The sequence below is a fragment of the Abramis brama genome, assembly GCF_963993115.1.
Source record: "Abramis brama genome assembly, chromosome: 18".
Classification (NCBI taxonomy): Eukaryota; Metazoa; Chordata; class Actinopteri; order Cypriniformes; family Leuciscidae; genus Abramis; species Abramis brama.
In genome coordinates, this window is record NC_139980.1 from 28,915,761 (window position 1) to 28,933,164 (window position 17,404).

Here is a 17,404-nt window from a genome sequence, read left to right on the forward strand (position 1 = left end):
CAGAAGCACTGCAGGTAATAAAGCAAGACGAGGAGAACTTACTGTAGGAACAAAAGTCTTTGCAGACATTCTAACAGTTTCACACACACTTTCTCTTGCAGGCATTAGCCACGACACTTTACTGAACTGTCCATTTTGGTCGTTTCTAAATGAACAGACAATTTCTGACAATTCTGACAAATGAAGACAATTTCTGCAGGGAACAAACTTGATGTCTGGCATATTCCAGAAACTTTTAATGGACAGCCTGACTACTAGTTTGGGGGGGAAAACTATTTCTGTTCCAATTTTTTTTTCCAAAGTTTGAGCACTTCCTTTTAAACCACTAGTGTTTTATTGCAAAACCTTAACATTTAATTGACTCATTAGGCCTTTTCAACATTTCAAAGCTCTCAGGATGGCTCCAGCAGACAAAACCTCAGAAAATAAGGATGATTGCTCTAATCTAATCGAACACAAAACAATTGTTTTGTTCTTTGCAGCTTCCACAATCTGAAATGTTATTAGGAAATGCAACTGGTAAAGTCAAGATAAAATCTGCAGACCAAGAAAGAAAGATTTCTGAAAAAGCTGCTCGTAGACCAGCAGGAATATAAAGCAAAGCGTATGTCACGTGTTCGCTTGCAACTGTATTCTGTGACTATAAAACTAAAAGTACTGTAGACAAAAATGGAGAAGCAGTTGAAGAATTGAACAATTGAACAATTGAAGCATGGGGATAAATACATTTTCCATTGAGATTGTGTGACAAACACACTTGTACAATTAAAGGGAGGAATGAATTGTATTAAGCATTAACGAATCCTGGATAAACCACAAAATCATATATTAACTACTTTTAGAAACAAATTCAGGGCTTTGGAACATCACAGCTAAATATGTGATGAATATTATTGATAATCGAAGTGTAAGTCAGTAGATCTCAAGCTGCACATGCAAGGTGACCTGAAATAATTCTGTATTTATACTCTGATTTACACACAATTATTAATAATAACAATCAATCAATCAATCAGTAAATAAATAAAGTTCTGAGTTAAGTATTTTTTCAATCTATTAGGTGACATTTCCCTAATGCATTATAATGCACTGTATGTTCATTATACTGTATGTTTCAATACCGGCTGTCGATATGTATTCATTCTTTCCTATTCAGTTTCTAAAAAACAGCATTAATGGAATTAACAACTGGCAATTAAGACTTTAAATGTGACTGTTAAATGATTTCAAAGAATAAAATAATGAAAAATATTCTCATAAGAAAGTGTGAAATGAGATATTACAGGCAAGGGCAGATACATTCAACATCAATGACAATCAAACAAGGAGTAGGCCTGTCTCCCCAAAGGTAATCAAACATTTTACTATAGATTACATTAAGCGGAGATTATAATTACATTTGCAGATGCCTTTTACTGGGGTTAGATTTAATGGTCCAGAGAAAAGTACTTTAAAGGGACATTTCACCTAAATTAAGTCATTATTTACTCAGCCTGGTGTTGTTCTAATGCTGTATGCACCACAAAAGGAGGATTTGAAAAATATGTCCTGCTCGCGCTCGTCCATATAATGGCAGTGAATAGCGACCAACATCAAGCTTTTTTTAAAAGAGGCAAAAGTATCACAGAATGATCCCATGCAACACGTGTCATATATTCCAAGTGTTCTGGGAGTATTAGATATGCAATTTAATGTATTAAATCCTTATCTTGGCCATTGGTGTGTGCATGGCTACGCGCCGTGCGAGTTCGTGTGACACTGTTAGCATCGCAGTTCACTCCGTCTCACCCAGAAAAAGCATCACGCGATAACTTCTTGTTATGATGAACACAACGGATATATTCATGGTACATGGATTGTATTACGTGTCACTTTTTTGATAATATAATAATAATGTAACTCTTGTAGCCGTGCAAGGACCGATGGCCAAGGTCAGGATTTTCATTAAACCCCCAGAACACGTGAGAAGGGCATACGGCATTAGAACAACCCCAGGGTGAGTAATTTATGACTTTATTTTCCTTTTAGGGTGAACTATCTCTTTAAATCTGCTTTATCTAAAAACAACAACAGAGCATACAAGTACTGGAAACATGACAGAAGCAGCAGATAAGATCTAAAATCTCAGTCAGAAGAGAGTGGATATGCACACACATTGTGGCAGATACAATTTCATTATTTTAATAAAATATGTGTATTATTTAGTATATCAGATCAATATTTCTATTTAGTTACACAAGTACATAATGCAATCTTACTTAAAAAAAATGTTTTATCATGATATATATATAAAAAAATAAGAATATAAATCAATATAAGAAAACCCTTAGTTATAATTCTAAAGGATTTTCTTAAAGTTGTGCAACCGACCGCAGATCTAAATTTAAGTTACTATCAAATTAAACTCATGCCCTCTGACATAGATCTCATTTGTGCTTGTCCTCATTGAACACTATGCTAAGCGTCTCCTTTTGTGTTCTACAGGGGGAAAAAACTCATACAGGTTTGGAACGACATTAAAAATGTAGTAATTTGAGCGAACACTCTGTCCCTCTCAGCTTTATAAGGGTATATGAAAGTGAACTGTTTTCTGTGAGGCCTCCATCGTTTTTCTTTTAAATCATATTATCTATTCCCACCTCCCATTCGTGAGAATGTTAATGGTGTGCCATTATATTGACTTTAACAGGGTGACCACAGGCAGCAGCTGTGATAGAGATGTCATCGTAGAGCTTGTTAAAGGGACTGACTGGGGAGAGCATGCTGGTCAAACAAGGAAGAGAAAATTACTCTTAAAGACAGGTCATTCTGAGACACCATATAATAATCCTGTTCTCAGAAAGCACTGACAAATCCCACTGTGTTACCAGAGTTTCTAAAGATGGATCTCTCGACAGACCACTCATCCTCACACTGGCAGTGCAAGGCCCATATGTCCTCAAATTTGCAAATGGCTTATGGTAGGTCTCAGATTTGTAGAAAAAGACGTGAAAATTAAATTATCAAAATGCCATGTTTATTTAGTTATTTATTTATTTTTTAAATACACTTTGACTAACCCTAACATTTCTATTCATCAGGCAATCCTACTAATATATAAAAAGATATCACGGTTTCCACAAATATATTAAGCAGCACAACTGTTTTTAACTGATAATAATAAGAAATATTTCTTGAGCAGCAAATCAGCATATTAGAATGGTTTCTGAAGGATCATGTGACACTGAAGACTGGAGTAATGAGACTGAACATTTTAAAATATATTCAAATAGTTAAAGTACTTTTTAATTTTGTAAGTGGGTTAAAAACAATAGAAATGTATGCAATGTCCCCAAGTAAACATGGTGTGTGTGTGTGTGTGTGTGTGTGTGTGTGTGTGTGTGTGTGTGTGTGTGTGTGTGTGTGTGTGTGTGTGTGTGTGTGTGTGTGTGTGTGTGTGTGTGTGTGTGTGTGTGTGTGTCTAATGGTCCAAAGAAGAAAGTAGTGTGCAATAAAACATACACAATTTGCTTCGTACTGTACTATTTTAATTATTATTTATGCAATGGACAAAATGTTTAAGGTAGTGTAATGTGGTAAATGGTGTTGATACGCACACATTAATTAATCACATGAAGTTATATTGCACTAAATAACCCAAACTCAGAAATGGGACATTGGCCTTTTCAGAAGACCACAATACATCACTGATATACACTATTAAAAATAAAGGTTCTTTACTGCCATCAATCATTCCATTAAGAACCTTTAACATCTTTCCATTGCACAAAGGGTTATTTCATTGGAACCATTCTTTAGATTATTAAAATGTTCTTCACACTAAGAAAAATGGCTCTTTTAAGAACTGATTACTGAGAGGTTCTAAAAGGAACCCAAAAAATGTTTCTTCTCTGGCTTCACTGCAAAAAAACAACGTTTGGGAACCTTTATTTTTAAGAGCATATAGGGACAGATCAGAGAGTAATACGGAAAGTGAGAAGGCAACAAGACAGACATATATATATATATATATATATATATATATATATATATATATATATATATATATATATATATATACAGTGAGGAAAATAAGTATTTGAACACCCTGCTATTTTGCAAGTTCTCCCACTTGGAAATCATGGAGGGGTCTGAAATTGTCATCGTAGGTGCATGTCCACTGTGAGAGACATAATCTAAAAAAAAAAATCCACAATTTCAGACCCCTCCATGATTTCTAAGTGGGAGAACTTGCAAAATAGCAGGGTGTTCAAATACTTATTTTCCTCACTGTATATCCTACTTTAAGAGCTAATAAATCATAGTAGCGGACGACAAACCTGCAGCTCGTGCTTAGAATAAACAGAATGCTATTGTGCGTTGACGTGGACACTGATATATTAATCGTTATAGTTAACTTTATGAGTATTATTCTTGGTGTGAACTTGGTGTAAATCAGTGGTGATCCTATGATGCCGTGTAAACCTCAAAGAAAAGCCTGAAGCCCTGAGGTAAAAGCATCTACAGTAGTCAAGACAAAACAGCTATACTCAGGAGAGCATGAAGCACTTATGATAAAAGCAGCCGTTAAATTAATAAATAATGCAGAAATCCTCTGTGCAGCTACATTTACTTTGCCAATTACTAAAAGCCTTATAGAACTAATATGATCACTCCTGAGACTAAAGGTCCCTTCCAGAGAATCATTATCTGTTCTCCCATTACAAACAAGATACTAATAACTGCAAATGTCCTGTTTGCAGGTGTACATCAGATATTGTAGACTGACTTCAAAGAAAAGATGAAATAAATTAACATTCTGCACAACTTATATGCACAAATAATATATAAACTACTTTTCAGGACAGTATGTTGTTCAATAATTCCCTCGTGTGTTCTGCATAATAAAAACTTGCACATGACTGACATAAGGGTGAGCAAATGATGACAGAATCTTAAAGCCGAAATGAAACAGAAGTTGCAATGCTTTTCTCCTCTATTGTGATCTGAGTGAAACGGCCTCTCGAACAAGAGAAAATGTAAGACGGGACTTGATTTTGTCCATCGGGAATTGATTGAATCATTGGATCGTTGTGGTTTGCTATTGCTGCAATCTTTGATGATTATGAGGGCACATGAATAAAAAAAAAATGTGCACGCATAAATAATTTATAATAAATACATCAATATTCCATTAAAAACAAAACAAAACAAAAAAACAAGAATTGTCCATTTTGATTTCATGGTGACCTTAAGATCCTCCTTAACCTTGATTTTTACATAGAACTTAAAAAGTTATTTTTTTATGTTTGTCTTATTGTTTTAGATAGCAAATTGTGAAGCATTTTGGGCAATACCTGTTGTATTAAATGGTGCTATATAAATAAATAAAGAACAAGAACATTGACAAACTAACCATTTTTTTATTTTTTCAGATGAAACTGGATATCACTTGCTGAATTAAATATAAAAATTAATGAGGTTGTTTGACAACAGTGTAGCATACTGTATACGTTTTACATTCTATTTGTAAAAATTTGTTGGCAGTGTAAATGTGCAGTAGGCAATATGTTAGCTCTTTAAAATTGCTTTCATTTATCCATCACATTGTAAATGGATGCTCAAGCAAATGTAGAAAGTAGGTCATCATCCGTGCACAGACAATTTGTATAGACCTTATGCGCCAGAGAAACGAGGGTGCAGCCATCTTTAAAATATTGTCTTTGAACTTCCGTTTTTGTGGTCGCTCTGTATATTTCTATGGCGCTGCTGTCCAGGAGCAATTAGCTTTTGAAGTGGATTTACGTAAAGTAAAGTTAACGAAAGTTATCATGAGGACTGTAATGTTTAAAGCAGATGTCTTAACAAATGTCAGTCGACCGGAAAGATTTTAAAACGAGCCGTTCATTCATAAATGCGCAAGATCGCTGTGAAAATACAGACCGGAAGACAAAAGACAACGAGCGCAGCGCTGAAAAGGGGCGGGGCTACATAAGGTCTATACCGTGATTAGACTTCATCTGCATATTTACATTTAGACACTTGCACCCAAACGTGTCAAACAGACCAAATTTAACCAGATGTATGAACATTTATTAATTTAAACATCAAACGATTTTTCAACAAACAACTTCATGTTTTAGACTTACATTGCTTTCATGGTATATATTTTATCTATATGTGATGTTTGCTGGGAATCAAACCCATGACCTTGGCATTAACAGCACCAAACTGAGCTAAGTGTCTGTGCCACTGTAGAATCACTTCAACACAACCTCCAAAAAGCTACATTGGATATATGTGTGTGTGGTCGTGAAGGGCTTATTCACACTCAACACTGGCCGAGGAGGATGCATGCACGCCCCATCATCGTGTGGACACGGTTTATTGATTATCTGTCCATGGGGGGAACAGAATGGAGTCAAGGAGTCGTAGCAATGCAAACAATAAATCTCTTCCCTCACTCCTGCCAGCTCAACACTTCTAATCTGTGTCAGTGAGAAGGAGTGGATACAGCTGGCCTCTAAAAAAACAATAAAGAAGCTTTCTGGGGTAATCAACAATGTAAAGGAGAAAGCACTGACCACACACATTACCCAGCAATCATCCTAGCACTCGATTTTGCAAGAGATAATGAAGACGGTGTGATGGATATGCTACAAACTGACTGTGGAGGCCACCTCTCCTCCTACAATGTACAATATGCATTTCACTTGTATAACCTATAGTTTCAGCAAGGTATTTTATGCTATTGAAATGCATCTAAAGGCAGGGTAAGTAGTGCACAAATCCAGTTATTAAAAATGAATTTTCACTATAATGTGGAATGTCACAGAGTTTGACAAAATTTGGATGAATTAATCCAAAGGCTATACATTTAATCAAATCATGATATGGACTAGTTCCTGTGAATATTAAAACATAAAAAGACTGCTATTTAAATATGAGTCTGCATTTTATGTGCGTCTCTGAAAGAGAATTTGGGAAATAATAAAACAGTTAGGACCCTAAAAATGTTATTTTATTAAACTTTTCATAAATCGTTAAATTAAAAAAATATATATATTTTAAAAGGGTTGGCATAATGCCCTTTTCAGAAGATGTAAAATAAGTCTTTGGTGTCCCCAGAGTGTGTATGTGAAGTTTTAGCTCAAAATACAAATATTTTTATATAGCATATTAAAATTGTCACTTTTTGAGGGTGAGCAAAAACGCACCATTTTTGTGTCTGTCCCTTTAAATGCAAATGAGCTTGTGTCCTTTTACCTCACACAGACATGCACTGAAAATTCCAAAAACTTTTAGTATGTTCAAACCGGAGTCAGACAAAGATGGAGAGGCTCGAGAAGAAGTGACATGTAGACAACATTTCTGAATGGTTAGTTGGTGAATTTATGTAGCTTATGTGTAGTTGTCTTCTAGTCATTGATTAGCATATTCTGTCTTGATAATCTATAAATCGTGTTCCTGGGTGCAGGGTTTATGTAAATTTTAGTGATGTCACTAACCCCAGAGCAATGTCATGTAGTCCCTACCAGCCGTTTCTTGTAGTCCTTAAAAAGCTATTTCTTTCAAATAAAATATCTCCCTTTGCTTTGAACTTTGAGCGTTGTAACTTTGCACATGTTGTTTATGCTCAAACCACAACATTACAGACTAACTAAAAGTTAGAAAAGTGAAATCATAATCAACCACCCCTATAATAAATCCAGACAACGGGGAAAAAAAACGGTATCCACCAAATTTATAACAGAAAAAAAATGATTTGTGAAAAAAATGAACAGAATTTTGGGGGAAATAAGATGGATTTCATAGGGCCCTACATAAGTTATACCAGGAAACATGAAAACAAAAAGTCATCACAGAGCAAATCCCAACAGTTTGAATAATGTGAACTCACTCCAAAAAATCATTACCATTCATTCCATCGAGTATCATAACTGGCAAGACATGATTCATGTTGGGATGCAAAATGCTTATAAACCCTGAAGTTATTTTTTTAAATGGATGTTTCTCCGAGACAAGCTGTGAAAAGATAAAATTGATTGATTTTGCTGTTGCAATCCACCAGGAAATCAAGCTTTGAAACATCTAAAAAATAATTGCGCCCTAATATCAGCGATTCAAACGGTTCCTGATGCCACATCTCTAGACGTGTGTAGATGCCAGAGTAAAAACAAATCGCAGCAGCGTAAAATCAATACCAGGGGTATCGCATCAAAATGATTAATTAGCTTAGTTACAATTGCTGTACAAGTTGTACAAGCCTCTAATGTCAGATTATGGCAGTGATGAATGTGAGGGGGCGTGGCTCTTCACAGCTCAAGGCCAAAAGGCTCAGAGTAAATGACACTCTACACCTGCAGTAGACTTTGTTCTAAATGCCAGAGACTGGTGGTCTTAGGCCATGTGTCCACCGAAGCATGTTTTTTTCCTAACGTCAGCATATTCTTAAAAATTTGTTTTCAATGGGAGCGCAGCTTATTTAAAAACGCCAGGAGCGTGACAAGGCGCTGAGCATCTATCCATACTGAAACCTGCTGCTTTTTTCTGGATGGCAAGAGCTGAAAAATGCTCAATTCTGGTTAAAACGCAGTGCTCATCACTGTCACTTTTTACCCAGCCGTCCAATCACAGTGGAGGAGGGGCGGGACAATTAACACACCGACCAACCGCCACATCCTGCTTGTACAATGGCAACAGATGACAATAACAAACACAACAACATCATTGTATCAACATTTTTATATTATCTGTGAAATCAGATACTAGTGACACTTCAGCGGATATTCCATATAGCAACCAAAGCATCTCAACTGAAAAAAACACTGCGCCGCAGAATCACTCTCAAAATACAACATATATAAACAATGCTCTTGTAAAAACCTGAGCTGAAATAATAGTATATAATGAATGCACTGTATTAACTAGTTTAGTTAACTACAGATTCATGTTTTAGAGACTGTAAATAATTTTCTGTGCATATTCAGTTATGCATTCTGACTGCCAAGTACAATGTGACTGTGCATTGTACATTTTTATATTTATGTTATGGATATATCTGATTAATCAAATGAATAAAATGTACAGTAACTAAACAAGAAAATATTTATTTGTTTATTTATCCACAACATATATACAACATAACTATTTACATTTGTACAGACAATGATCGTGTTGATATCATCGTGTTGTAGACTGGGTGAATGTAAATAATTTCGGCAAAGACGTATTCTCAACAAGAGTTATGCATTCTGACTACAATGTACAATGTGACTGTATGTGCAATGCAAATTGTTATGTTTCTGTTGTGTATATAGCCAAATAAATTAAATTAAAAAAATCTACAACATATTTATAATAACAATTGTACAGACAATGTATATAAATAATCAAATGCCCATCAGTCAATCGTGCATTTTATCACCAAAATGGGTTGAGCACTAAACCTGAGGCAAAGCAGCTAAAAAACAAGTGCAGTTTTCACACACAATTTCCTCTATTTTCCTAGCACTTCCCTCGCATCAAACTGTTTTCAGCTTCTTTTTGTGATAATAACCGTTATCGCCACGCACTCGTTTCTCTTTGCCAGCGTCCACTTGGCAGCCATGGCACAGCTACGACAGATTGGTAAGAAGAATTCTGGCATGCAATTGCATTTGTTTTCTATTCTTGAAACAATGGGAGAGAGAAAGCCATATGCTGGGCAGACACGGCCCTACTGGAACTGGAACAAGAGCTATTCTGACTCGGTTTGCATCCTCACACCGGGTAAATGGGCTATTCTGATACACAACGCTTCTCTCATGCTTTGAAACGCTATTCTTTCAATTTTATCTTTCAATATCAGCGAACTTGATACTAATGCAGCTTACATGATACAGTATCAAAAGGCCATTTATACAACGAAATTGGTGTCTGAACACCTCAGAAAACTATATCTGAAACAAACAGAGGCATCAGAATAACACGATTCTTTTCAAATACAAAAGACATTCCCACTGGGATCAAAAATTATAGAGTTGTTCCATTTACAAAGGTTCCTCAGCAACTGAAAGCTTTCTAAATGTATTAAATGTTGAAGGTGTATTTAATATTATACAGAGCGCGATGTTCTGGAATTGCCATATGAATCAGGCTTAATGCACGGCAGAGCAAAACGCTGTCTCTTCAAACATTTCTGTAAGCCATCAGCATTAGCCTCGAGTAATTAATATCTGCCTGGCCGCATTAGCCCAGTACAGGAAACCAGATTATGCCTGCATGCGCCGGTAAAAAGTGATGTAGTTGGTGTGATTGGAAAGAGAGAGAGCGAAGACTGATATCCCTCCATAGCCCTTCTTCACTTCTGCAGTTTCATGGCTTAAATCCAATTTGAACAGAGCATGAGGGTCACGACAGCTACAAGGTACACAGAAGAGGTGAGAAGAGACGACCGTCAGGAAGGAAATGAGAAAAGCAAGTTTCATTTTTACCAAGGCTGTTGTAAGATGACAGCTTCTACGTTGTCGGACTGTACAAGATGAGCGTCATTGTTTGGCCGGAGCTCGTGGACACAGGGCGGCTGACAGGCACCTGCTCGTGTTGAACTCTCATTATTCTGAAAGCACACATTCCCAACCCACTTTCTGAAGCGTGTGGCCATGTTTACCGAGGCTGCAGACACAACTTCTTGGTCACTGGAGTAGAACAAAGAGAGTGGGCCAATTTGGCAGGGGCAGTTTTGACGTGTCTACCCGACGGCTCGATCAGAGAAGCGTGCTTGAAATAATGAGTTTGTACGCAGTCTTTGTGTGCAATGTTAGCATGCTTCAAATTAAAGTTCCGCTAGGCTTGTCAATTAAAATGATGCATTATGGGGGGGAAAGAGTTAAAAAAAATTGTCATTATGACAAAAACTTGACTGAATGACTACTAAAGGTACAGAAAAGTTATCCAATAAACCCCAAAAGTTACCTATCACTATCTATCAAACAGTGTATACTATCTGTTACCAAATATCACATTTTCTTCAGAATACTATATATAAAAATAACAGTCTATCTTCACCTACCATCTAAACTTTGGTGTTGTAGGCCTGTATGTCAATGGTGTTCTGAAATTAACAAATCAAATGTAAATTCATGTCTCAGGTATAGTCACATTTTTCTGATTAAATAAACATTACTTTACATGAAAAAATGAAAAATGAAAAAAAATGTATAATTCTATTTTTTATTCTATTTTGTTCTATTTTTTTTCCGTTCTGATATCATGAATGTTCCAATCCAATCTGACCTCTGACCTATAATGCTGCCTGAATCATAATCATACACTGTTCGTTCGTTGGCCAGAGGAGAACTGGCCCCGACTGACCCTAGTTTCTCCCAAGGTTTTTTTCTCGAGTTTTAGTTCCTTGTCATTGGCAAGGCTTTTGGCTTGCTTTTTCCCACCTTTGGCTTTTGGCTTGCTTAGTTGACGACATTTAATTTTCAACAATATTTTTATTCTGCCTGCATTAACACCTTCATATGGGAACTGAACTGAGCTGGACAATGACATCACATTTTTCTCCAGAGCGGCTATATATATATATATATATATATATACACTCACCTAAAGGATTATTAGGAACACCATACTAATACTGTGTTTGACCCCGTTTCGCCTTCAGAACTGCCTTAATTCTACGTGGCATTGATTCAACAAGGTGCTGAAAGCATTCTTTATGTTATGAAATGTTTATGTTATGAAATGTTGGCCCATATTGATAGGATAGCATCTTGCAGTTGATGGAGATTTGTGGGATGCACATCCAGGGCACGAAGCTCACGTTCCACCACATCCCAAAGATGCTCTATTGGGTTGAGATCTGGTGACTGTGGGGGCCATTTTAGTACAGTGAACTCATTGTCATGTTCAAGAAACCAATTTGAAATGATTCGAGCTTTGTGACATGGTGCATTATCCTGCTGGAAGTAGCCATCAGAGGATGGGTACATGGTGGTCATAAAGGGATGGACATGGTCAGAAACAATGCTCAGGTAGGCCGTGGCATTTAAACGATGCCCAATTGGCACTAAGGGGCCTAAAGTGTGCCAAGAAAACATCCCCCACACCATTACACCACCACCACCAGCCTGCACAGTGGTAACAAGGCATGATGGATCCATGTTCTCATTCTGTTTACGCCAAACTCTGACTCTACCATCTGAATGTCTCAACAGAAATCGAGACTCATCAGACCAGGCAACATTTTTCCAGTCTTCAACTGTCCAATTTTGGTGAGCTTGTGCAAATTGTAGCCTCTTTTTCCTATTTGTAGTGGAGATGAGTGGTGCCCGGTGGGGTCTTCTGCTGTTGTAGCCCATCCGCCTCAAGGTTGTGCGTGTTGTGGCTTCACAAATGCTTTGCTGCATACCTCGGTTGTAACGAGTGGTTATTTCAGTCAAAGTTGCTCTTCTATCAGCTTGAATCAATCGGCCCATTCTCCTCTGACCTCTAGCATCAACAAGGCATTTTCGCCCACAGGACTGCCGCATACTGGATGTTTTTCCCTTTTCACACCATTCTTTGTAAACCCTAGAAATGGTTGTGCGTGAAAATCCCAGTAACTGAGCAGACTGTGAAATACTCAGACCAGCCCGTCTGGCACCAACAACCATGCCACGCTCAAAATTGCTTAAATCACCTTTTCTTTCCCATTCTGACATTCAGTTTGGAGTTCAGGAGATTGTCTTGACCAGGACCACACCCCTAAATGCATTGAAGCAACTGCCATGTGATTGGTTGATTAGATAATTGCATTAATGAGAAATTGAACAGGTGTTCCTAATAATCCTTTAGGTGAGTGTATATATATATATATATATATATATATATATATATATATATATATATATATATATATATATATATATATATATATATATATAATTAACTGAATCACTGAACTTACTTAAGCTGAACTATGATGCTATTTTCTTCTAGAAACAAACTTTGTTGCATTATTTTCCTGTTATCTCTGTAAAGCTGCTTTGAAACAATCTGTATTGTAAAAAGCGCTATATAAATAAATGTGACTTGACTTGACTTGACTATTTATTAAAACCAAGTATAAATCTCATCAAGTTGGTGTTACATTTATTCCAAAATAATAACTAAAGGCAGTAACAATTTAAACAATGTATTTTATTTGTGTATTGATGTTCAGCTGTGCTTTTTAATAGTCAACTTATTTTCGTATCATCAATCATTCTTGGTAAACACAGTCTGTCACAGACACGAAGATGTACCTTTAATTTCCCCAAGCTGATTGCTCATTAAAATAAACCCAGTCATTGTGTTTTCAGGCCATTTCAAGTTTGATTTTGACGTGACGTAAAGTGGTTATATCTATAAGTGGCTGAGTTGCTTACTTACTTTTAATTAGTAAAAGTCTGATCCAAAATCCCTTTCAGGCAAGTCATTTCACTCAGCGGCCATCTTTGAAACTATTTCAGTCATACAAGTGCAGCTCCTATCTCTTTGAATGGGGAAACATCAAATTCTCCAAAGCTGTTCACCAAACTAATGATTAAATTTCATATTTGAAATCATCAATGAAGTCTGCCAACAAGTGGCTGCAGTGAGGCAATGACTTTACCAATTAGCGATTGGCTGTCTTTTTTAGAAGGCGTTACTTATTCTGCCATATTGCAGGTTGCACTTTCTCTCCCATTTATAGTCAAATGAGTGCAATGTCTACGTATATCTAAAGTCTTTGGACAATCATCCTGAAGTTTATATTGCAATATTGATCATTGACAGTACATACCACTTATGACATGATTACTTACCAGTTAAATGGACATAAAAAGTGTAAGACTTTCACTGAAATATTATATTCCAATAGACAAATGTACAGTTCAGTAGGTTTATACAAAAACATTTGAGAGTTCTGTAATAATATTTATTATTAATTCTGGTATAAAATTATGAAAGCTCATGGTGATTCTAAGAGTTATCAAAAAATCATTAACGGTCCTGTTTAGTCTTCAAAAACATGATTTATCCATTATTGGTCTGAAAAGGAGCTTATTAAAACAACCCCATTTCTGTAAAAAAAAAGATGAAAGACATGTGATTTATTATAAATAGACTGTGAGTTGGTATATTTCTCAGCTCAGAACACGACTCTTTTCCATATCTATTCTTAGCCTGCTGAAAGTATGCCAGAAAACAGTGTGTCAAAGCTTTCTGTGTGGACAAGAGGCTGAACATGAAATCAATTAAGGAATAAAACTTGAGCTTGACACCTTTAACCTGACTTGCTGTCTAGACATTTCTATACATTAAATGTTTAGAAATTTGAAACATATAATTACCAGATCTGCATTAAGTCAAGGCTTATATTATGCACTCCTACATGTTTCATTTAGTACTATTAAATAAACAAAAGACAGAGTGTTTGCTCACATTTAGGGTACATTTATACACAACGTACAGATGCCAATGTTGTACTGCCAGGCCAGTAGTTGGCGATGTCACTTTGTAAAGATACACTACACGCTTATAGATTGAATACATAATACGCATGAGCATGACGTCACAGTTTTCACAAATTTGTGTTTTTGTAGTTTACTCTGAGATTGTAACGGTATTGATTTCAAGAACGTGGGGCCCTATCATACACCCGGCGCAATGCAGTGCCCAGCCCGACGCAGTTATCATTTTCACGTCCTGCGCCACGTTGTTTAAATAGCAATTCACGAGTTCACACTCACAAATAAGTCAGATAGAATAAATGCGTATTTGGCGTGCTGTCCGAGGAGAGGGCTCCGGGCTCGGTATTCGGCCCGAACCCAAAGTACTCCCCCCGTATTCCTGGCTGTGAAAGAACAAGCCAAGAGTGAGGAGTCGGGGTGGTGGAGGGATGCTGAAAACTGTCAAGGAATGTTAGGTGAGTTGACAGTGAATATATATATGCTTCCTCTCATGCTGATAGGGTAGACATGGTAATTGTTTGATGACGAGTTGATTGATTGATTATTTGAACGTGCTCCTCCCGAACTTTGTTTATAAAACATCATATGCATTTGCGCCTATTCGTGCACCCATGGGTGTGCTGGTCTGAAAACGAGGTGTGTTCAGCCGCATTGTTGGCACATTGCTATTTTGAGGCAACTGAAATAGACTGCGCCATTGACCAACTGAAACCTGGTCTAAAGTCAGTGGCGCAGTATTTTTTCGCGTGTACACTCTGCTTATTGAACACACAGGTAGTGCAGCAACACACAAACATGCCAAATATTACAAATAAAAAAATTGCAATGTAAAAGATTAATATTGTATAGATAAAGATATGGTGGAATCCGGCTTGCCCCTGTCTGTTTGCGCGCTTTAAACTTTAGCACAGGGGTGCCCAACCCTGCTCCTGCCGATCAACTGTCCTGCACAGTTTATCTCCAACCCTAATCAAACACACCTGCCTTTAATTTTCAAGCGATCCTGAAGACGTTAATTGGTTGCTTCAAGTGTGTTTGTTTAGGGTTGGAGATAAACTGTGCAGGACAGTCGATCAGCAGGAGCAGGGTTGGGCACCCCTGGTTTAGCAGATCCGTTTGCACTCTGGAGACGCGTTCAGTCTTTACGTTTGCAATTTGCGCCATCTAATTCACGAGTTCACACTTACAAATAAGTCGGATAGAACAAATATGCATAGGTATGCATATTTGGCATGCTGTCCGAGGAGAGGGCTCCGGGCTTGAATGAAACATCATATAGCGAATCCGACATGGCACAAGCGCAACTGGCTTTGAAAAGGGAATGGGAAATTACACTCTGACTGTTTTTTTGCACGTTACGCCCAAAACACACCCATTACTCATTATGAGAATAGGGACAACCCTTTTAGACCATGCACTGGGTGCGCCAACCATTTTTCCGCCGTTAAACTTGCAAAAGTGGATTCGGACGCTTGCGCCTTGCGCTTTAGACCATGCGCTTAGATCGTTAAAATAGGGCCCTCGCACTTTGAAACCCATTTTCAAAAGTTTGCGAATTTCAGGCCCCCAAAATGCCATTGTTCTCTTAATGAATGTCCAAAATGGATAAAATGTTTTGGTAACACTTTACAATAAGGTTCATTAGTTAACTACATTAGTTAACATTAACTAATAATGAACTGCACTTATACAGCATTTGATCATCTTTGTTAATGTTAATTTCAACATTTACTAATACTTTATTAAAATCTTGTTAACATTAGGTAATGCACTGTGAACTAACATGAACAAACAATGAACAGCTTTATTTTCATTAACTAACATTAACAAAGATTAACAAAAACAGTAGTAAATGTATTGCTCATTGTTAGTTCATGTTAGTTAATACATTTACTAATGTTTAATAAAGGAACCTTATTGTAAAGTGTTACCAATGTTTTTTGTTGGAAACACTATCTTGTAAAAGGCACCTTACTTAGTTCAATCTATACAAATTTGACATATTACAAACAACTTATATGTAAATCTAAATATTTTATTTACAATTTATTTACAAATAAATACAAGCTCACATTCTATGTTTACTTAAGGGAAACATTTTACAAAAGTAGAATATAATGAATTAATCTTTTTATTTCACATATTCAAAATCATTATATTATTTCAAATAACATTATTTAGAAAGAGAAATATTATTAAACATAAATTAATAATATAAAAATATAACTTCAATATAAAATAGAAGAATTAAAGGCAGGACCTTTTTCCTTAAAAAAAACAGCCTGACTGACTGATTTTTGTATAGAAACAGGCAAGTAGTTTTGAAAGTTTCTGCCAGAGTCCCAGAAGATGTCAGAGAGAAATTGAATGAAAAAAACTTGAAATAACCTTTTTCTGACAGTCTTTAATAAAAAATGTATGTTCCCATGGTCTTATCATTGCCTTGTCTTACAGATAACCTCACGTTATGTTTCCATTTGACAGTATTTTTATTAAACTGCACAGAAACCAGAGAGGAGCCGCCCCTTACCTTGTCTGACTGCAAGCGTGGTAGTGTAGACCAGGAACAGCAGGATGTAGTTGAGAAAGCTCTGAAACACAGGGGTGTTGGCGTGGTAATCATCCGCCAGGTATTTGCTGGTCAGGCCAATCCCACAGATGAGCAGTGATAGGACCTGGCCGAGGGCCAGCGTAAGGAGAAGTTCCCTGTGAACGGAAACCCAGGAGTCAGTCCCATATCACACACATCCAGAGAAACTGTACTGTAAGTATGTACTGCCTCTCCCTATTGCAGAGGCATCTCTTCTCTTCTCTGATGGTGTTATCTGGTGCGAGGGCGAGACAACTAATCAATTCCCCAACAAATATTCTCTGATTATGTAATCCTTATGAAACATTAACTCTCTAAACTTCATCTTTGCAGCCGACACTGACTAAATTATTAAAATGTTCTGTTCAAT

The 17,404-nt window shown here is 36.7% G+C and overlaps 1 protein-coding gene across 1 annotated transcript in view; it reads right to left on the reverse strand.

Annotated features, from left to right (window-relative positions):
- slc35f1 (solute carrier family 35 member F1) overlaps positions 1–17,404 on the reverse strand; it is a 93,410-nt gene that overhangs the window by 32,609 nt on the left and 43,397 nt on the right. Inside the window, exon 2 of the mRNA XM_084090962.1 lies at positions 16,975–17,150. Coding sequence (XP_083947088.1) covers positions 16,975–17,150 — 176 coding nt within the window. The remainder of the gene's footprint in view (positions 1–16,974; positions 17,151–17,404) is intronic.